The sequence below is a fragment of the Beta vulgaris genome, chromosome 5 (genome assembly GCF_026745355.1).
Source record: "Beta vulgaris subsp. vulgaris cultivar EL10 chromosome 5, EL10.2, whole genome shotgun sequence".
Classification (NCBI taxonomy): Eukaryota; Viridiplantae; Streptophyta; class Magnoliopsida; order Caryophyllales; family Amaranthaceae; genus Beta; species Beta vulgaris.
In genome coordinates this window covers 55,947,140-55,967,247 of record NC_079206.1, presented here as the reverse complement: position 1 = coordinate 55,967,247, position 20,108 = coordinate 55,947,140, and the positions used below count along the sequence as shown (strand labels likewise).

Below are 20,108 nucleotides of genomic sequence, written 5' to 3'. Positions count from 1 at the left end.
GCATGTTCAAACAATTCTAAATATTGAGACTATGTAGTTAGGCACCCTCAAAGAAGAGGGCATGTAACTTATAGTTAGTGTCAATTTTTCTTAAAGATAAATGCATAAAGAAATTGAATTGTGTGAATCATAAAACTCAATTATGTTATTACAAGAAATGTGAAACTTTATGTGCACCCTAAAATCTGTGCTGAACTTTTAGCTGCACCTATTAAAAAGTAGGAAAATACTACATCTATCTAATGGTTGATCTCCCAGCTAGCGATAAATAATTATAAAATCATAATATGTTGTTTACTTGAAATTTATTAATATCTTGCTTGGTAGGTTGTGATAAATAGAAATAATTATAATCAATTATCGTGTAAAAAAATATTATCGATGTCCATATCTTGATCTATAAAATGTGTTTTTATCTCCATTTCATTATCTTCGCGGTAATGAATGGTCATGAATTTCAAAAGTAAGATAGATGTTTTGGGCAAAATAACATTACTATGGATATATTGACACTAGACTTCAAGACAATTCATAAAGTAATACATCATTATCAATGGAAGTTCAAAGAAACCTTCCATTGCATTAATTTGTTTCTAATGAAAATCGAAGCAAATATACTCTTCACATTTTCCTGCAAACGCGGTTTAACCCATCATCCTCTCATGTGGGCAACAACAAAAATTAAGTCAAATACACAGTATGATATTCACAAGAATGGTGTCCCATAAATGCAATAATCTTCAATTTATTGCACCTATCTTACTATCACCAGGCTACCATCACTAGCTTGCCAAAAATAACTTGGTCCCCCAACACAAAAGCTATATATATATGAAGTAATCAACTAGTCCAATAAGAGTTGAGTTCCTGTAGACTATAAAATGATTTTTTCTTTTCAGTATTTGTTTTTCAAATTAAATATAAGGAAAATTCTTTTTCACCATAAACAATCTTTTGGAAGTGGGATGCAACTAAGAAAAAGTTGACATTTAATGAGGCGTTGAGGCTTTGATTGATATAGACATATAATCTCATTCTCCTGTTAAGTGTCAATGACTCATAAAGTTAGATGAGTGGCAAGTCAAAATAAAATGAAAATACACAAAATAAATTAGAAGTGGTCAAAATATTGTTTGTATCCAAAAAATGGGAATTTCACAGTCTTTATGAACAACATTTTTTATTTCACAAACTATTGTGTAGAGCAATGTGGTATATAACAGAATTTAATTATTTCAAACTACGGAAAAATTAGAGATTTATTTATAATCTTCAATTAATTAAAGAATCACTTCTATGAAATTGATTCTTTGTAAATTAGAGATTTGACTCTTATCTCAACTTTGTAAAAACTTCCAAATAAACATAAAAATGATGTTTTTAGAGTTGTTAAAAAATGACCAAATTCGAAAAAACGACTTGAAATCAAACATGATCCAATCTGATTAACCTAAAAAAAAAAATCACGCAAACCTATCCTAATATCAACTTGATACTCAAATTAACCCAATAGTTCAAGATTCGAACTCAAACCATACCCAACCCAAGAAGGACCCCTACACCCAACCCAAGAGCACCCCACACCAGAGGCATATCTTAGTTAGTTTAAAAACCTACAAGCTTGCGCTAACATCACGCGGTTTTTGGCTTTCATATGTTAGTTGGTAGTTAAAATAGTACAAGTAGCCAGCTAACCTTGCCCAAAACAAAACGTTGTGGTTCCCACGGTACAAAGCTTTGCACCCTCTTCGTTTACTAGGTCTTCTAATTTTGTCCCCATTACAATCAATTAAAAATGTATACAAAGCAAACATCTTTCTAATCCATGAAAACTAAAACATTAACATTCATCAAACTTGTAGTACAATGAGGCACGTCCTAATTCATGTCATTTTCTTCATTCTTCACTTAGTTGCTCCCCACAACTTCTTTTCTCCCCACCTTCCTCCTCTACCTGCCATCCACAATTTTTTGCAAAGACTCCTCAAAAACCCAAAACAACAAAAAACCAAACCAAAACTTTTTCTTTTTTTTTGTCTTCTGGCTTTGGCCTTTTTTTGTTTTGGCTTACCCTCCATGAGCACCACCACCATCACCACCACCACGGCCGCCATTACGGCCATGTGACACCCTTAATCCACCATTACACCATACATTATTTTTCCTCAAAATAACCAAAAATTTAGTACACTATGATCTTCAAAAGAGGACCGTCCTTCTCCTCGCTCCTCATCATTATTTTTTCAACCCTCCTTATTACTCCCACACCCACCACCATTCATGCTCAAACTTCTCCTGCTAGCGCGCCTTCTCCTTCTTCCTCACCCACTTCTCCATCACCTATAACAACAAAATACACCTCCAAAGACACCATCTTAATCGCGTGTGGCGCTCAAGACGACGTCGCTCTACCCGATGGACGGATGTTTAAGTCCGATCCATCAACGGTTAGATTTCTAAATAGTGATGAGGATGTCAAAGTTAACGTTAAAACACTTCCTCCACCACCTAAAGACGATGTTCCTTCGTCTCATCTACCACCACCTCCATCACTACCACTATACAATTCTGCTAGAATCTTCCCTGATGCAGCTACCTACAAGTTCCCTATTTCTCAACAAGGGTTTCACTTCATCCGTCTTTACTTCCTTCCTATCCCTCACCCTTCCTACAACCTCTTAACCTCCGTTTTTCGTGTTACAGCTGAAAACTTTGTACTCCTACATGACTTCACTCTCCCTACTCCTACACCAACCTTTAAAGAATACCTCATTAACCTCACTTCTGATACACTCACCCTTAAATTCTCACCTAAGAAAAACTCCTTCGCTTTCATCAACGCCATCGAGGTGATCTCTGTTCCTCATGACCTCATTGCGGATACTGCCTCAACGGTCCCATCTACTGGGACCGTTGAGGGTGTAGCCCTCCATGCGTTTGAGGTAGCCCTCCGACTTAACGTCGGTGGGCCACTCGTTACGCCTAGGAATGACACATTATGGAGGACTTGGCATCCGGATGAGAAGTTTAATGCTTTTCCTCAAGGAGCTACTAGGGTTGGGATTGATCCAGCGAAAGTTCAATACCCTGAGGGTGGAGCTACCATGTATATTGCTCCGCCATGGGTGTATGCTACGGCGGCTCAGATGTCGGATGCTGATACTGTTAATGCTAACTTCAATCTTACATGGAAGATGCCTGTTGATGACTCTTATGATTATCTTGTTAGGCTACATTTTTGTGACGTTGTGAGTACTGCTTTGAATGATTTATACTTCAATGTGTATGTCAATGGGATGATGGGTGCTTCTAGTTTCGACTTGTCTTCCCTCACTTCGGATTTATCTACCGCATATTACAGGTAAGGGTGTACTTACTGTATAATAACGTGCATTATTCTTTTTTAGAATTGTGATCTTGCTAATGTATATCATGGTTAAGCCGTACGTGGTGTAATACAATCCTGTCACCAGGGCCGTCTTGAAGATTTTGGGGCCCCGGTTCTAATATGAAAATCGGGCCCTAATTTATAGAAAATAAAGATGGAAGGTTTGAGTTCTAAAGATGGAAAGCTGAAAATCTAAAGATAAATCATTGACAAATTTATTAAGAGCGGGAAACAAGCTCGATTTCTTCAAATATGAAGTAAAATTTTCAAAATAATATATTTCGGGACCTTTATAATTTTGGGGGCCCTGTGCTGTTGGGCTCCTTGCACACTCTCATCTACCCCTCTGCGGCTCTCACAACCCTTGAAAAATAGAGATTTAAAGGAATTGAACTTGATAAAATTGGATATTGAAATCATTTCATAGATTATTGAATAATAAGCGGCCATACAACATGTACTACAATAGTTGCATAAAGATTTTTTATACCATGGTTATTGGCTAAGCCGCGGTGTAATACAATCCTTTCACAACCCTGGAAAAATGGAGATTTTGAGGAATTGAACTTGATAAAATTGAATATTGAAATCGTTTCATAGATTATTGAATAATAAGGGGCCATACAGCATGTACTAGAATAGTTGCATAAAGATTTTTAGTTAAGGTCTATGTTGAAGATATCTACTTCATTAATTAAGCATCTCTCCCAAACGGATGGAAAATTGACCTTTTATTTATTGGGATGAATTCTACTATTTGATATTAAATATCTCATCATACAACAATTTATGTCAAAGTCTTCAAGTGAACTAAATACTACATGAGTATGAAACCGTGTACTTATATATACATACTTTATTCATTCTGACTTAAATGCAATATGGGTAGACACATACACTTTTTAAAGAGAAATAAAAAGAGTAAATATATCTATATTCACCTCAACATGTAATGAGAAGAATTCAGGAAAAAACCCATCTATATAAGATGATGATGTTAAAATTATTGTGAAATGTCATGAAGATCAATAGCGGTACAATTATTTCAAGACAGGCCAAGTACTATATGTGATATTCTTAGGTGGTCATAAAAGTTATGACCAAGAAAAATCTAATGGCTCAAACTCAATTTTAGAACTAAATTTGTAGGTCTTAGATCATTCTAAATCATTAGATTTGCAATTTTGCATGTTCATATATATTTATCATGACGATCTAAGAATCGTCCCAATATATATATATATATATAATATTAATAATTATATATATATTATAATATTATATATAATATATATTATATATATATATATATATATACTTTCTTCATTTTTAAACGTTAGCAAAAAACATCCACTCGATTATCTAAGGTTATGTTTTGATTATTTTGGCATAAAGTGGCATATTCAGACTTTCTTAAATAATTTGAGGGTCATTTTGGAAATAAAAAATACTCCTAAAATGGATGCTTTATTTTGCTTCTCCCTAAGTTGGAGTTATCAAGTATAACATGTTATCCTTAAAGAAAATGAAGGAACCTTTAAATGACAAACCAAAAGCAAAGTGGCATATTGACTTTTACTAATTCTTGCTATTTCTCTGAAATAATTGACAGGGATTTTGTGATCAACTCCACAACCATCACTAATGGATTGATCGAGATCCAGGTGGGGCCGCTCCCAAACAGCGACTCGAACGAGCCGAACGCAATCCTCAATGGGGTGGAGGTGATCAAGATGAGCAACTCCGCAGGCAGCCTAAACGGGTTGTTTGATGTCGAAGGAAACTACATGGGTGCAGCCACGGGATCCAAGACAATGAAGACCTTGGCTGTGGCAGGGTTAGTGATGGGAATGGTGGCTTTGCTACTAGTCATAGTCATGTTTGTAAGGTGGCAAAAGCGGCCTCGAGACTGTGAGAGAAGTAACAGCTTCTCATCTTGGCTTCTTCCCCTCACATCTAGCCACACAAGCTTCCTCTCAAGCAAAAGCTCGATGACTACACCGTCTAAGAGAAGCTCGTTGTTTGGCTCTCGTAAGAGCAACATGTTTTCCTCCACAAACCAAGGAGTTGGGAGGTTTTTCAGCTTTAATGAGCTTCAAGATGCTTGTAACAATTTCGACGAAAATGTTGTCATTGGAGTTGGTGGTTTCGGGAAGGTTTACATGGGTCAATTAGACGATGGGACTAAAGTTGCTATTAAGCGAGGTAACCCACAATCTGAGCAAGGGATCAATGAGTTTCAAACCGAAATTCAGATGCTCTCTCAGCTTAGACATAGGCACCTTGTGTCCCTCATTGGTTATTGTGATGAGAACGCAGAGATGTGTTTAGTGTATGAATTTATGTCGAATGGAGTGCTTCGAGAGCACTTATATGGATCCAAGCTCAACATCCCCTTGTCATGGAAGCAGAGGCTTGAGATTTGTATTGGATCGGCTCGTGGACTACACTACCTACACACGGGTGCAGCTCATTGTATTATCCATCGAGATGTGAAGACAACGAACATACTTCTTGATGAGAATTTAGTGGCTAAAGTGAGTGATTTTGGGCTATCTAAAGCCGCTTGCCTAATGGAGCAAACTCATGTGAGTACAGCCGTAAAGGGTAGTTTTGGTTATCTTGATCCAGAGTATTTCCGTAGACAACAACTTACCGAGAAGTCAGATGTATACTCGTTTGGGGTTGTCCTTCTTGAAGTCCTGACCGCGCGCCCTGCTATAAACCCGGCCTTGCCAAGGGACCAGGTGAACTTGGCTGAGTGGGGTATGTCAAACTACAGAAAAGGGAATCTTGAGAAGATAGTAGATCCCAATTTGCAAGGAACAATTTCCTCTGGTTCATTGAAGAAGTATGTTGAAGCAGCTGAGAAATGCTTGGCTGAGTATGGTGTTGATAGGCCATCAATGGGAGATGTGTTGTGGAACTTGGAGTACGCTTTGCAACTACAAGAAGCGAGCTCGAAAATCGATGTAGCTGAGGAAAAGAGCTCGTTGTTGATCCCCTTAGAGACGGCTCCAATCATGGGTATAGATGGAGTACTACAAGATAGTAGTGCTCCAACTAGTGATGATCATACTGAAGTTGCTGCTTCTGCATTCTCACAAATAGGCAATTTTCAAGGGAGGTGAAATCTATGACATTTTATATACTAAAGAACAAGGGATACATGAAATTTAGGTTGATTGAAAAATGAAATTAAATACTTCTTTTTTTGATATTACAAGCTCGGCCTGGCCATAGCTTTGCAACAAAATTGTGTAGTGTGGAACATTATAATTCGTTTGTTCTTTTCTTTTTTTATTGGAAGGTTTTCCAAATTTTATTGGAATATTATGTTAATAAGGAGTCTAGTTCAGTTAGTTCAGTATATGTTCCTATCTGCAACGGAAGAAAATATGTATACAACCTAATATTAGGAAACCATATTGAACTAAAATTCCTAACAACATTGCTGCTAGGAACACATACTGATGAACTACTGAACTAACTGAACTAGACTCCTTATTAACACAATATTTTAATAACTTTAATCATGTTTTATCTAGTAATTTCTTCATGTACCTTTTTCTTGGTTAATTTTTTGTTACTATTTTTAACGTCAAATACAACAAAGGGTGTATAGTTTGGTTTCTGAATTGTATTTCAGGAAAGTGTAAATTGTTTCCTGTATAATAAATATGACTTCTATCTATAGATCAAGTATATGAATACAAGGAAAAGTTGCTCGCTCTATTTTACTCTTGTTATTTTTGTTATTGTTGTTTATAGACTAACTATCTTCCCTACCCTCTAGTTATTGTGTGGAACGATTAGTTTTGGATTGTAATATTTTTGAATATTATTAATTAATGAATGAAGAGCTTTGTTTAAAAAAAAAAAGACAAACTATCTGTTTAGGGATATATTAGCTAATACTCCATCCGTTTCCTAAATATCTTCCTTGAAACTGTTCCTATAGATACCAAGGAGGATCCATTTGTGTGGGGTGTAAGGTGGGTAAAGTAGGAGAGAGAAGGGGTTAAGATAAATAAATAAATAAAAAAGGTTAAAGTAGGAGAGACAAAGGGAGTAAAATTGAATTAATAATGTAATGGTGGACCATATGATAGGGACATGAGAGTGTAAAACGAGGAAAAAAATTCCAAATAAGGAATAAAGTAAAAGAGGCCGGGAAGATCTTTTGGAAACGCACTTAAATAGAAAAAAAAGAAGATCTTTAGTAAATGGAGGGAGTAGATCCAAAAAAAAATTACTTGATATACGTAGCATTAGACTTTATAGGCTAATATTAAACATTAAAAGTTATGAAATAGTTTAGTATAGAAATTTACCTTAAAATAACAATATGAAATAGTTTAGTATAGAATAAATGCAAGCATGCAATAAAATTTATAATAAAGAAGCCTCAAACACTAAGGGCCTGTTCTCCCCAGCTTATTTTCAGTTCAGTTCAGTTCAGTTCATCTCCAATAAGTTCAGTTCAATTCAGTTCAGCTCCAATAAGTTCAGTTCAGTTCAGTTCAGTTCAGTTCAGTTAAGATCAGTTCAGTTCAGATCAGTTCAGTTCAGCTCTATTCTTTATAACCATTTTGTTAAATATTATTATTATTATGTTGGTATAATTTATTTTACTAATTATTATATTATTATTATTATTATTTAAATATATATCATTACTATTAAGTATTATTATTATTGTTGTTTCTATATATTTTTATTTATTATAGCTTTACTAATTATTATTACTATTATTATTAGGAGGAACATGGTTTAGGTCAAAGCATAAATAAAGCCACTTTTTTTAGCCCATAAACCAATCAAATCGCGTCAAGACGGTTTATGATGTAATTTTCGCGGTCCAACCCAATCATTATTTTTATTACTAAATATTTTATATTATTAAATCTAATTATTAAAATAGTAATATTAATTTACTTCTTAGATATTATTGTTATTATATATCATCGTCAAGTATTGATATATTAATACAAATAATATAAAATAATTATTATTAATTCTCATTATTATCATTAATTATTATTATTATTAATTTATGATTATTAATATTATTTATTTATAACTATCATTTAAAAATATTCAAAATACTACTATTATTATTATTCATTATTATTACTTATCATTATAATTATTATTTAATATTCATATTATTAGGGCCTGTTCTCTTCGGCATAAAACAGCTGAACTGAACTGAACTTATTAAAGCTGAACTGAACTGAACTGAACTTATTGGAGCTGAACTGAACTGAATGTAACTGAACTGAACTGAATTGAACTGAACTGAACTGAACTGAACTGAACTGAACTGAATTGAATTGAATTGAATTGAATTGAATTGAATTGAATTAAATTAAATTGAATTAAACTGAATGTTATAAATATATAAATAATATTTTAAACAATAATAATATAAATATTAAATAATAATTATAATGCTAAGTAATAATAATGAATAATAATAATAGTAGTATTTTGGATATTTTTAAATGATAGTTATAAATAAATAATATTAATAATCATAAATTATTAATAATAATAATTAATGATAATAATGATAATTAATAATAATTGTTTTATATTATTTGTATTAATATATTAATACTTGATGATGATATATCATAACAATAATATCTAAGAAGTAAATTAATACTACTATTTTAATAATTAGATTTAATAATATAAAAATATTTAGTAATAAAATTAATGATTGGGTCGGACCGCGAAAATTACATCATAAACTGTCTTGATGAGATTTGATTGGTTTATGGGCTAAAAAAAGTGGGTTTATTTGTGCTTTGACCTAAACCATGTTCCTCCTAATAATATAGTAATAATAATGAGTAAAGCTATAATAAACAAAATAATATATAGAAACAACAATAATAATACTACTACTTAATAGTAATGATATATATTTAAATAATAATAATAATAATAACGATGATGATGATAATAATAATAATAATAATAATAATAATAATAATAATAATAATAATAATAATAATAATAAGAGTAATTAGTAAAATAAATTATACCAACATAATAATAATATTTAACAAAATGGTTATAAAAGAATGGAGCTGAACTGAACTGATCTGAATTGAACTGAACTGAACTGAACTGATTGGAGCTGAACTGAACCGAACTGAACTGATTGGAGCTGAACTGAACTGAACTGAACTTATTGGAGCTGAACTGAACTGAACTGAACTGAAAATAAGCTGGGGAGAACAGGCCCTTATTGTTTAAAATATTATTTATATATTTATTACATTTAATTTATTTCAATGTAATTTATTTCAATGTAATTCAATTCAATTCAATTCAATTCAATTCAATTCAATTCAGTTCAGTTCAGTTCAGTTCAGTTCAGTTCAGTTCAGTTCAGTTCAGCTCTGATAAGTTCAGTTCAGTTCAGTTCAGCTCCGATAAGTTCAGTTCAGTTCAGCTGTTTTATGTCGAAGAGAACAGGCCCTCACCTCCCCCTTTTTTCTAAATCTTTTTTTGATCGTCTTGAAGTTCTAATCATCAGCAAATTGAGCAACTTTCATTGCACATACAAACATACTCTACTACCCATATTATGGTTATACTCCCTCCCTCCTTTATTAGTTTACCTCTTTTGACTTTTTATATTTATCAATGTAAAACTTTAAGTAATAATATCTCTAATTATATATTTGTAAAAATTATAAAAATTTAATATTTCAAAACTACATATTGAGACGAATCAAACAATATCACACATGATTATATTTTCCTTACATATAAAGTACAAATGACGGTCAAAGTAATAAAGATGAATAGTGTTATAAGTCAAAGTGAGTAAACTAATAAAGGACGGAGGTAGTACTTCTTTTTAATACTGTTCAATCTTCTATTACTACAACTAACATATCAAAGTTTCATTACGTGATTAATGGCTATATCAAAATTTCATTAGGTGATTAGTGGCTATATCAAAATTTCATTACGTGATTAGTGGCTATATCATATGATAAGGTGTCTAGTTCGGTTAATTCAGTAGTTCAGTATGTATTATCTAAAATGGTAGAAAATATATATACAATCTAATTTTAGGAAACCATACTGAACTAGAATTCCTAACAACGTCGCAGACTGAACTAGACTCCTTATTAACATAATATTTCAATAAATTTAATCATGTTTTATCTAGTAATTTCCTTAGTTACCTTTTTTTTGGTTAATTTTTGTTACTATTCTCAACGTCAAATACAACAAATTAAAGGGTGTATAGTTTGGTTTCTAGATTGTATTTTCAGGAAAATGTAAATTGTTTCCTGTACAATAAATTTGACGTATATGAATACAAGGAAAAGTTGCTCGCTCTATTTACTCTTGTTATTTTTGTCATAATTTTTTATAGACTAATTATCTTCCCTACCCTTTAGTTATTGTGTGGAACAATTAGTTTCGAATTGTAATATTTTCGAATATTATTAATTAATGAATGAAGGGTTTTGTTTTAAAAAAAAACTAACTATCTTCAGCATCACAAACAATCTGTTTCGGGATAATATTAGCTAATAGATCCCAAAAAAAAAAATTTATGCCATATGTAGCATTAGACTTTATTAGAGGCTAATATTAAACTTTAAAAGCTATGAAATAGTTTAGTGTAGAAATTTACCTTAAAATAACAACATGAAATAGTTTAGTATAGAATAAATGCATGCATGATAATAAAATTTACAAAAATTTATATTAAGGAAGCCTCAAACACTAAGAGCCTCCCTCCTTTTTTTTCTAATTTTTTTTTTATGGTCTTAAAGTTCTAATCATCAGCAAGTTGAGAAACTTCCATTGCACATACAGACATACTCTACTACCCATATTATGGTTATACTTCTTTTTTTTATTACTACAACTAACATATCAAGTTCAATCTTCTATTACTACAACTAACATATCAAAATATGAAAATATCATTATGTGATTAGTGGCTAGACTTAATCCAAGATATATATAATTTTTTGACAAATCCATTATTTAAGATAGAAATTGCTAATAATAATGTCAAAAACTGTAACCATTAAAGCAAAATAGTAATAAAATCCATATTCTAACTGAAAAACTGTTAACAACAAACTAAGTTAAAGCAGAAAAAAAACCTAAAAAAAATGTAATTCTCTATGTTTCTTTGGCTTTCCTATGAATCAGAAGAGCGAAGCTCTAACAGGCTTGCCTTTCCTACTCTTTTTCCTATGATTTAAGGAGTAGAAGTCTACGCCACCCTCATCATTAGTCTTTTCTTTTAGACCTTCATCATCTGCCTTTTTTTGCATCTTATTGCTGCTCGAATCTTCTATGTCTTTCTTCCTCTTGTTGTTCTCAATCTCCGTATTCGCCGCAGCGTCCATCAACTGGCATTCTATCGAGCAGAATCGATCTCCGGAGCGAATACATAAAGTATTGAACTCAAACTTACAAGTAACACAATACTGTGGTTTCTTTCCTTTACTTTGTTTCTTAGCCTTGGATACTATTCTAGGTCTTGGGTAGATAATATACTTGCTATTGACAACATTCCTACAGATTTGTGAAGTGTCTATAACCTTTGCCAAATCTTGCTCTTGATAACCGTATATCCCACTACACTTCAAAGGATTCATCACTATGTGGCCTGAACGTTTACATCTTTCTGCTTCTGATTTTCTTAAACTTCCTCCTGCACAATCCGCGCAGAAGTAGCATTGATCTGTCTCGGTTTCTCGGCCTTGGCTTCGATGAAATTGTGCACTTATCATGTCTTGAAGAACTTTCGAAATTTCTTTCCTTTGATTTTCCATCTTTGAGTTGAATGTTATGTACTTCGAAATATATGATTTTGTTGCTACAAAATATGACAGGCTAAGGCACCTTATTTATATAGGCTACTACATCATCCTAATCCTTGTACGAATATGAGTTGGGAGCTCTAGTTTCAGTTAATTAATCCTAATCCTAATAGTAAAATATAGATAATATTTGTTAAACAGAATTTAACTTGGATTACCACTGACAATCTAATAGCTATATCAAAGCCTATTTGTAACATCGGTTGTTGAAATTAGAAGCACCTCAAACTTCTTAATAAAGATCATCAAATCTGGCCCATCAAGCCAATGAGTAGTACCTCTTCACTCTATGGGCCGTTGAATTACTATGAGAAGAAAAAGTAAAGGGTACAGCCGTACAGCCCAATCGGAACCCAAACTAAGACAAACATGCCACTCGGGAAAATTCAATTGTCGAATAATATTATGAACGAAGAATTGTTCATAATATTCTTCCTTTTTTTTTTTTAGATAAAGTCAATAAATATAGGAGAAGTTTTACTTATAACTTTTTCGTTTGGGGTATAATTGTAAAAGAGACTGCACACCAAATCCTCCCCTCTTCAAATTATAATAGAGATATTTGTCAACCCAAATATATGAATTTAAGAGTAACAGGGCACTTAGGATTATTGTCATTTGTCAACCCAGATATATGAAATAAGACAAACTAGTATATATGGAAAAAAGAAGTTGACAGTAACCCACGAAAAAAGACGAGTACAAACCAAGTAGAAACTAACGAGACATCTAATAAGCCCAAGTGCCCAACACTCTCTTATGCGTTATGATATCCACTTGGTTGTAGAGCATAATCTTAATTCTCAAAATTTCAACGGACAATCACACAATATTATTTGCACATTTATGAATAAGAATGACAATAAGTTAGATTATATTCGATTTTTCAAACTTGTAAATTGGTCCACATCTATTTGGATATGAACATTTTTTTTCTCAGATTCAGATACTCTATTCTAGAATTAGGTTAGAATTAAATCGAAAGTGAATTATCTTATTACGTTAAAACATCAATACAAGATTTCTAGCAAACAACTAAGTATATTGCAATTACTTAAATTATTAAAAAGGCAAACTCAAATATAAGATTATTATAAGTGTAATATATCAACTGATGAGGTGATTATTTAGTCATGTACGGGTTGGACTTGTCAAATCTTACATAAGTTTCATTCCGATTGGATGTTAATTGCTTGAATTTAGATAAGATATTTTTTCTTTGTTATTATGTTGGATTTGGATTGGATGAAATCTAAAATTTTCACCAAGATTGGACTGAAATATATCACGTGCACATCTTATGACTTCACATGTGACACCAATTTATATCATATGTGTGCCACTTTTTTTTCTCAACTTCTATTTATCGCCCCCAAAACTACTTAAAATCGCCCAAAAATCATTTTTTGAGACAATTTTACCCTTCTTTTTTTTCACACCACCCACCATCCCCACCACCACCTGCGACCCCCGCCCACCCCTGCCATCCCGGCAACCCCTGCCATCTCCTACCTCCCCAACACCATAACCTTCGCGTCACCCCACCACCAGCCCTTTGCGTCACTCCACCACACCCCACCACCAACAGATTTTTTTTTTAAAAAGGGCAAACGTCCAGCATCAATAGTGACATCCACAACTTACAAAATCTAGTTTTATGGTTCATGGGAAGTGGGCACCAATACCATGATCATTGACCCACATCATCAACAACAACTTCAACGATTTATTTTGATGAAAAATGGAAACTTTCAAAAAAAAGAAGGTAGTAGAAGAACAGTAAGTTCTAGATCTTCTTCTTCGTTTCTTTCAAGCAATTCGTCGAACAGAAGATGTGCGTTTTCAAGAAAGTGTGCTAGCTTGTTAAAGAACAAAGAGCAAAGTTTATTTTTTTTAAAAAAAAGGACGAACGTCTGGCCAGGACGATTGCCCCATGGCACGAACGTCCGGCCAGGACGTTCCAGCCATGGGGCGATCGTCCGGCCAGGACGTTCCACCCATGGCCGGAACGTCCTGGCCGGACGTTCGTCCTTTTTTTTTAAAAATTTGTGGGTGACGCAAAGATTGGTGGTTGGGGAGGCTAAGTGCGACGAAGGAAGTGGAGGTTTTGGTGGTGGCAGGATGTGAAGGGTGATGGTGGTGGTGGTGGTGGTGGCGGCGGCAGCATGTGAAGATGATTTGTTAATACAGTATTACAGTTCTCATCTTGGTGGCAGTTCTCATTTATTAACAATCATCTATGTCTTAATACAGTTTTCAATTGTCCACTTTTGTTGGTGGTGGTGGTGGTGGCAGGATGTGAAGGGTGGTGGTGGTGGGAAAAAGAAGATGAGAGAGTGAATGAGTGAGAGAGGAGATGAGAGAGAAGAGGGTAAAAAATCAGAAAATATAAGTAAAAAGGGTATTATGGTATATCTATGTGAGAGTTTGGGCGATTTTAGTACTTTATGGGCGATGTTTAACAATCTTTTTTTTTTGGTATTACCACCCGGTTCACACTTAGGGCTAATCCGGATTCGGTAAATGGCCGTCGGAAATTAAGTCGTCGGTAATTCAGACTTTATCGACGGATTAACCGTCGGTAACAGTTACCGTTGGTTTACCTTTGTTACCGACGGAGTAACTGCGACAAATTACCGACGGAATAAAGCATAGGTAAAGTTTACCGACGCATTATTCCATCGGTAATATGACACAATTTCCATTCGTATGTTTTTTTTAATTTTCTTTTCCACGATATTTGGTAGAATAAAAAACTGCAATTAAACTAAAATCAAGACTTTGTACATCTACAATGTAATAACAATAACGGTTATACCTCTTTGGTGATCAATGAGCTGATTATTGATGTCCATCCAATCTATCTTGTGTCAGCCGAAACAGATCAAAATAGCAGAAGCTCTATTCTTAAATCCCTCCAAATAAAAACAGACTATTGGCAACAACGGGCAAAATCAAGATGGGACGAGTTTGGGGACAAAACTTCTGCGTATTTCTACAAGAGTGTCAAGGGGAGATCTTCAAGAAACGAAATCAGAGCGCTTAAAGACGAAGGGGGGATTTGGACTACGGATCAAAAGGAAATAAAATCCCTTTTTCTTGAAAGCTTTAAAGGGATTTATCATAATAGAGGTATCGAAGAGGCTCGTATTCAACCTGATGATCCTCTCCTTTCCCCTATAGCCATCCTGACCCAACAAAGCATGGACATTCTGAATGCTCCGTTCACTAATAAGGAAATTAGGGATGCTTGTTTCAGTTCTAAGCCTCTCAAATCGCCAGGACCGGATGGAATTCCTCCAATCTTTTTTCAACAACACTAGCAATTGGTAGGGCCATATGTAATCAGGAGTGTTAATTCCTTCCTGCGTTCAGGGTTCTTGTTGAAAGAGCAAAATAAGACTTTCATTACTCTTATTCCCAAAAAAGACCGGCCTCAAGAGACAAAGGACTTCAGGCCAATTAGCCTTTGCAACTCTTCATATAAAATTATCGCGAAGCTGCTTGCAATCAGACTAAAGCCAGTCATGGGAGACCTGGTTGATAAGTACCAAAATGCTTTCGTTCAGGGAAGACAAATGACGGATAATTGCTTTATTTCTCATGAGATAGTCAACTGGGTTAGGAAAAGGAAGAAGGGAAACTGTTTTGCTGGGATACTTAAGGTGGACTTGAGTAAAGCATACGACAGGATAAGATGGGATTTCGTGGAAGCTATGCTGAGGAAAATGAATTTTCCTCAAAAATGGGTGGTTTGGCTCATGCAATGCATATCTACTGTTTCCTACTCGGTGCTGGTTAATGGGGAACCCTCTGAAGATTTCTTCCCTTCTGCTGGTCTCAGACAAGGAGATCCTCTTTCCTCTTATATCTTTATTCTTTGCATGGAAGTTCTATCGAGAAATCTCTCGCATCTTCAAGAGTCAAATGAGCTAGAAGGTCTTAAAATTGCTAGGAATGCTCCAAAGATTTCGCATCTCTTCTTTGCGGACGACGCTCTATTTTTTTTCAAAGCAGTGCCAAAGAATTGTTGGGCGATTAAAAACATACTCTCATCCTTCTGTGAGAAATCAGGGGAAATGATCAACTTTGATAAATCCCATGTGATCTTCAACCCTAATACCCCCCAAAAATTTCGGAAATTAATGAGGAAACCCCTGGGAGTTGCGGAGAAAAACAAAATTGGCACTTATTTGGGATGCCCAATGGAAGTTGACGGTAGAACTACGGCAGTTTTCAACGGAGTTACTTCAAAAATAGTTGATAAAATTTCGTCGTGGAAATTTATCAATCTATCTCAAACTAGAAAGCTAATTCTGATCAATACCATCTTAACCTCGCTTGCTTCCAACATCATCTCCACCTACATTCTACCTCAAAAAATAGCGCGACGAATCACGTCAATTCTCCTAAAATTCTGGTGGGCTTCTGCAATGGACAAAAAGCCAATATATTGGAGGAAACGAGCTCTTTTAGAAAAACACAAATCTCAGGGAGGTTTGAGCTTTAGGAACATTTCACACATGAATAAAGCTCTATTGTTCAATCAAGCCTGGCGAATTCACAATAGTAAGAACTCCCTTCTTCACCAGATATATGTGGCAAAATACAAGAAGGACCCCGTTCTGATGGCTATGGACAATGAAAATCCGAAAAATTGTTCCTACGCGTTTAGGAGCCTATTTCGAGCATGTCAAAGTTTCAAGGATGGTCTTTATAAGAAACTGGGGAACGGGAAGTCAATCAGGTTAGGCACTGACAGATGGAATCCTATTAGCAATCTCAAGCCAAGGGACTTGGGGGGTCATGAGTCACAAGGGCATCCGTCCAAGGTTTCGGATCTTATGGATAATAATAAAATGTGGAACTCTTCTATTATCTGGAGATTATTCTCCAAGGAGGATGCGAAAGAAATTTTAGCAACTCACATTCCAAGATAAGATTTAGAAGATGAGATTAGCTGGAGCTTCACTAAGGCAGGGAATTTCACAGTCAAATCAGGCTACTGGTTCTTGAATAATGAGCATAACAACCTCTCATCTGATATTACTTTCTGGAAGCTTTTATGGAAAGCTGACTTCTTTCCGAAATGGAAGCATTTTTTATGGAAGATATTCAATAACGCTCTTCCTACAGCGGATAATCTCATCAAGAGATCGATCTCGGGGATTAACCCAACTTGCAGCTTGTGCAAGTCAAAAGCAGAATCTCTATCTCACCTTTTTAGAGACTGCGATGTCGTCCAAAGGATATGGATTGGTTCCATGGGTATTATTGCAGACAATGGAAACCACCTGACTATCCAGGAGTGGCTAAAAAACTTTCTTCATCTTTTCAAGCAAATGAAGAAGGAAGATGGTATTCCCATGGAACTAGAGTTCATCTCGACACTCTGGGGCGTTTGGGTTCACGGAAACGAAATCATCTTCAGAAAGGTGCAGCCAAACCCGGATAGAATCATGCTCATAATCAAAGAACACATCTTAAGATCGAAAAACAGAAAAGAAGACCAGGGGCATAAGCTGGACAAAGATTCACAAAGGTTACAACTGGATCATACAAATCATCGACAACACGGTTGACAAAGGGAACCATGGACAACATCAGTGTGCAAACAATTGTGGTTGACGGAGCTTGGAAAAAAAATGCAAAGACAAACCAGTGGAAAGCGGCTATAGCCTGGAAAAATGTTAACAATGATCCTAAAGAGGAAGTTGCCACAAAGATTTTTGCAACCTCGGCAGTGCAGACGGAAGCTTATGCGATTCTTTAAGCATTATCGGATATGGAATGGCGAAGTCCAGGGCTGATAATCAAAACCGACAACACAGAGGTTATTATGGCGTTGCAAAAAGATTCTATCACAAATAAGAGTATAGACAACATCATCAGAGATATTAAAAGGATAGCTAATAGTTTCTTATTTGTTTCATGTGTCAAGGTAAATAGAGAAGAGGTTAGGTTAGCACATCATCTTGCTACTACAGCAAGGGAAAGCTAATTGCCTCTTATGTTCCTTGTTTACTCTTCTGTCAAAAAAAAAAACAAAAAAAACAATAACGGTTATTTCACCAAATACCCCCGACAAATCAAAAAATTCACAATATACCCTTGTTTCAACAATTCACCATATACCCCTGACTTTTCATTTTTGTGCACCATATACCCTTTTTCTAACGGACGTTAGGCTGCCGTTTGCTTTATTTACAATTTTGCCATCATTATTCACTAACCCTAATTTAAACCCTAATCCCTAACATCTAAACCTAACCCTAAAATCCAAACCCTAACCCTAATCCACCTACCCACCTCCCCACCAGCCCCCCACCCCACCCAGCCCCACCCTCCCCCTCCCCTCCCCTCCCACCGCCGCAGCACGCTCCCTCTCCCCTCCCCTCCACCGCCTCTACCGTCGCAAGCCTTGCAGCCCCTCCCCTACTCCCTCACGTCAATTTCTCGAAGGGTTGTAAAATCTCCGGCGAAGCAGCGACACAACGCGAGGAAGTAAAGCTCGGCGAGCGGGAAAATCGATGGGTGGGGTTTAGCGTTCGAGGGGGAGGGGTGGGATTTTTGAAGGGTTGTAAAATCGGGGCTGGGAAATCGACGGGGTTGGGAAGTCGGTGGCTGGGAATCGGCGGTGAGGGTAGGGGCTGGAAATCGCCGGGGAAATCACGGGAATCAGCGGGAATGGGTGAGGGGAACCGGCGGTGACAGACGCGCAGCAGTGGGGAGGCGGCGGTGGGGGAGGCCGGCGGTGGGGGGGGAAGGGTAGGGGCTGGGGTGGGGTGGAGGGGAGGGGGTGGGGTGGAGGGGAGGGGGTGGGGCTGCCAAAGAGGTAGGGTTAGGGTTAGGGTTTAGGGGAAGGATTAGGGTTGAATTAGGATTAGGGTTAGGTTAGATTAGGGTTAGGGTTTAATGATGGCAAAAACGTAAATAAAGCTAACGGTGGGTTAACGGAAGTTAAGAAAAGGGTATCTGGTGCACGTTTTCGAAAACTCAAGGGTATACGGTGAATTGTTGAAACATTGAGGGTATATTGTGAATTTTTTGATTTGTCGGGGGTATTTGGTGAAAAAACCGTAAAAATAAACATTTCATTATCAATTTGTAAAACATTACATATGTGCTTCCAAAAAGAATACAATAATTTTGATAAATCTAAAAAAAAACTAATATACTTGAAATCAAATACAACAAATATAATTAAAATATGATAAATCTTAAACAAAAAAAATTCTAAATAAAATAACTAAATTTCTAGATATTCAATCTTGAACTTCAATCTTAAGAATCAAATTCTGCAACCAAAAACAAAAACACATATCAGAAAAAAAAATGAACATAAACCATACAATAACTGAATCAAAATAAATTACACACCAAATGCATACAAAAATGATGATAATAATTAAATAATATAAAATAAATTATGATAATAAATCTGAAATAGAATAGCATAGGATATCTGACAAAAATAACCAAAGAAAATCAAATTAAAAACAAAATTAACCCCACCCACCCACGAACCCACCCACCTAAAACACCAAAAACCCTAACCACCCACGAACCCACCAATCCAAACCACCCAAAAACCCAAACCACCCACTAACCCACCAACCTAAAAATCCTAAACAACCCCACCCCAACCCACACAACCGCGCAACCCTGCGCACAACCGCACAACCAAGCACAACCCCACCCCAACCCCAACCCCAACCCACCCCAACGCCAACCCCGCACAACCCCAAATTTCAACCCCAGACGGAAACCCCGTGAGGAGAGAGAGCATAAACCGTGAGAGGATAGAGAGAAAGAGAGATAAAGAAAGAGAGAGAGGGGGA

The 20,108-nt window shown here is 35.5% G+C and overlaps 1 protein-coding gene across 1 annotated transcript; it reads left to right on the top strand.

Moving 5' to 3' along the window:
* Positions 1-1,289: 1,289 nt before the first annotated feature.
* Positions 1,290-6,733, top strand: LOC104894002 (probable receptor-like protein kinase At5g61350). Its single transcript, XM_010680153.4, has 2 exons — positions 1,290-3,361; positions 5,001-6,733. Exons 1-2 carry the CDS (start codon positions 2,193-2,195, stop codon positions 6,517-6,519), a joined length of 2,688 nt encoding a protein of 895 aa, XP_010678455.2. The 5' UTR covers positions 1,290-2,192; the 3' UTR covers positions 6,520-6,733.
* The last annotated feature ends 13,375 nt before the right edge of the window (positions 6,734-20,108 follow it).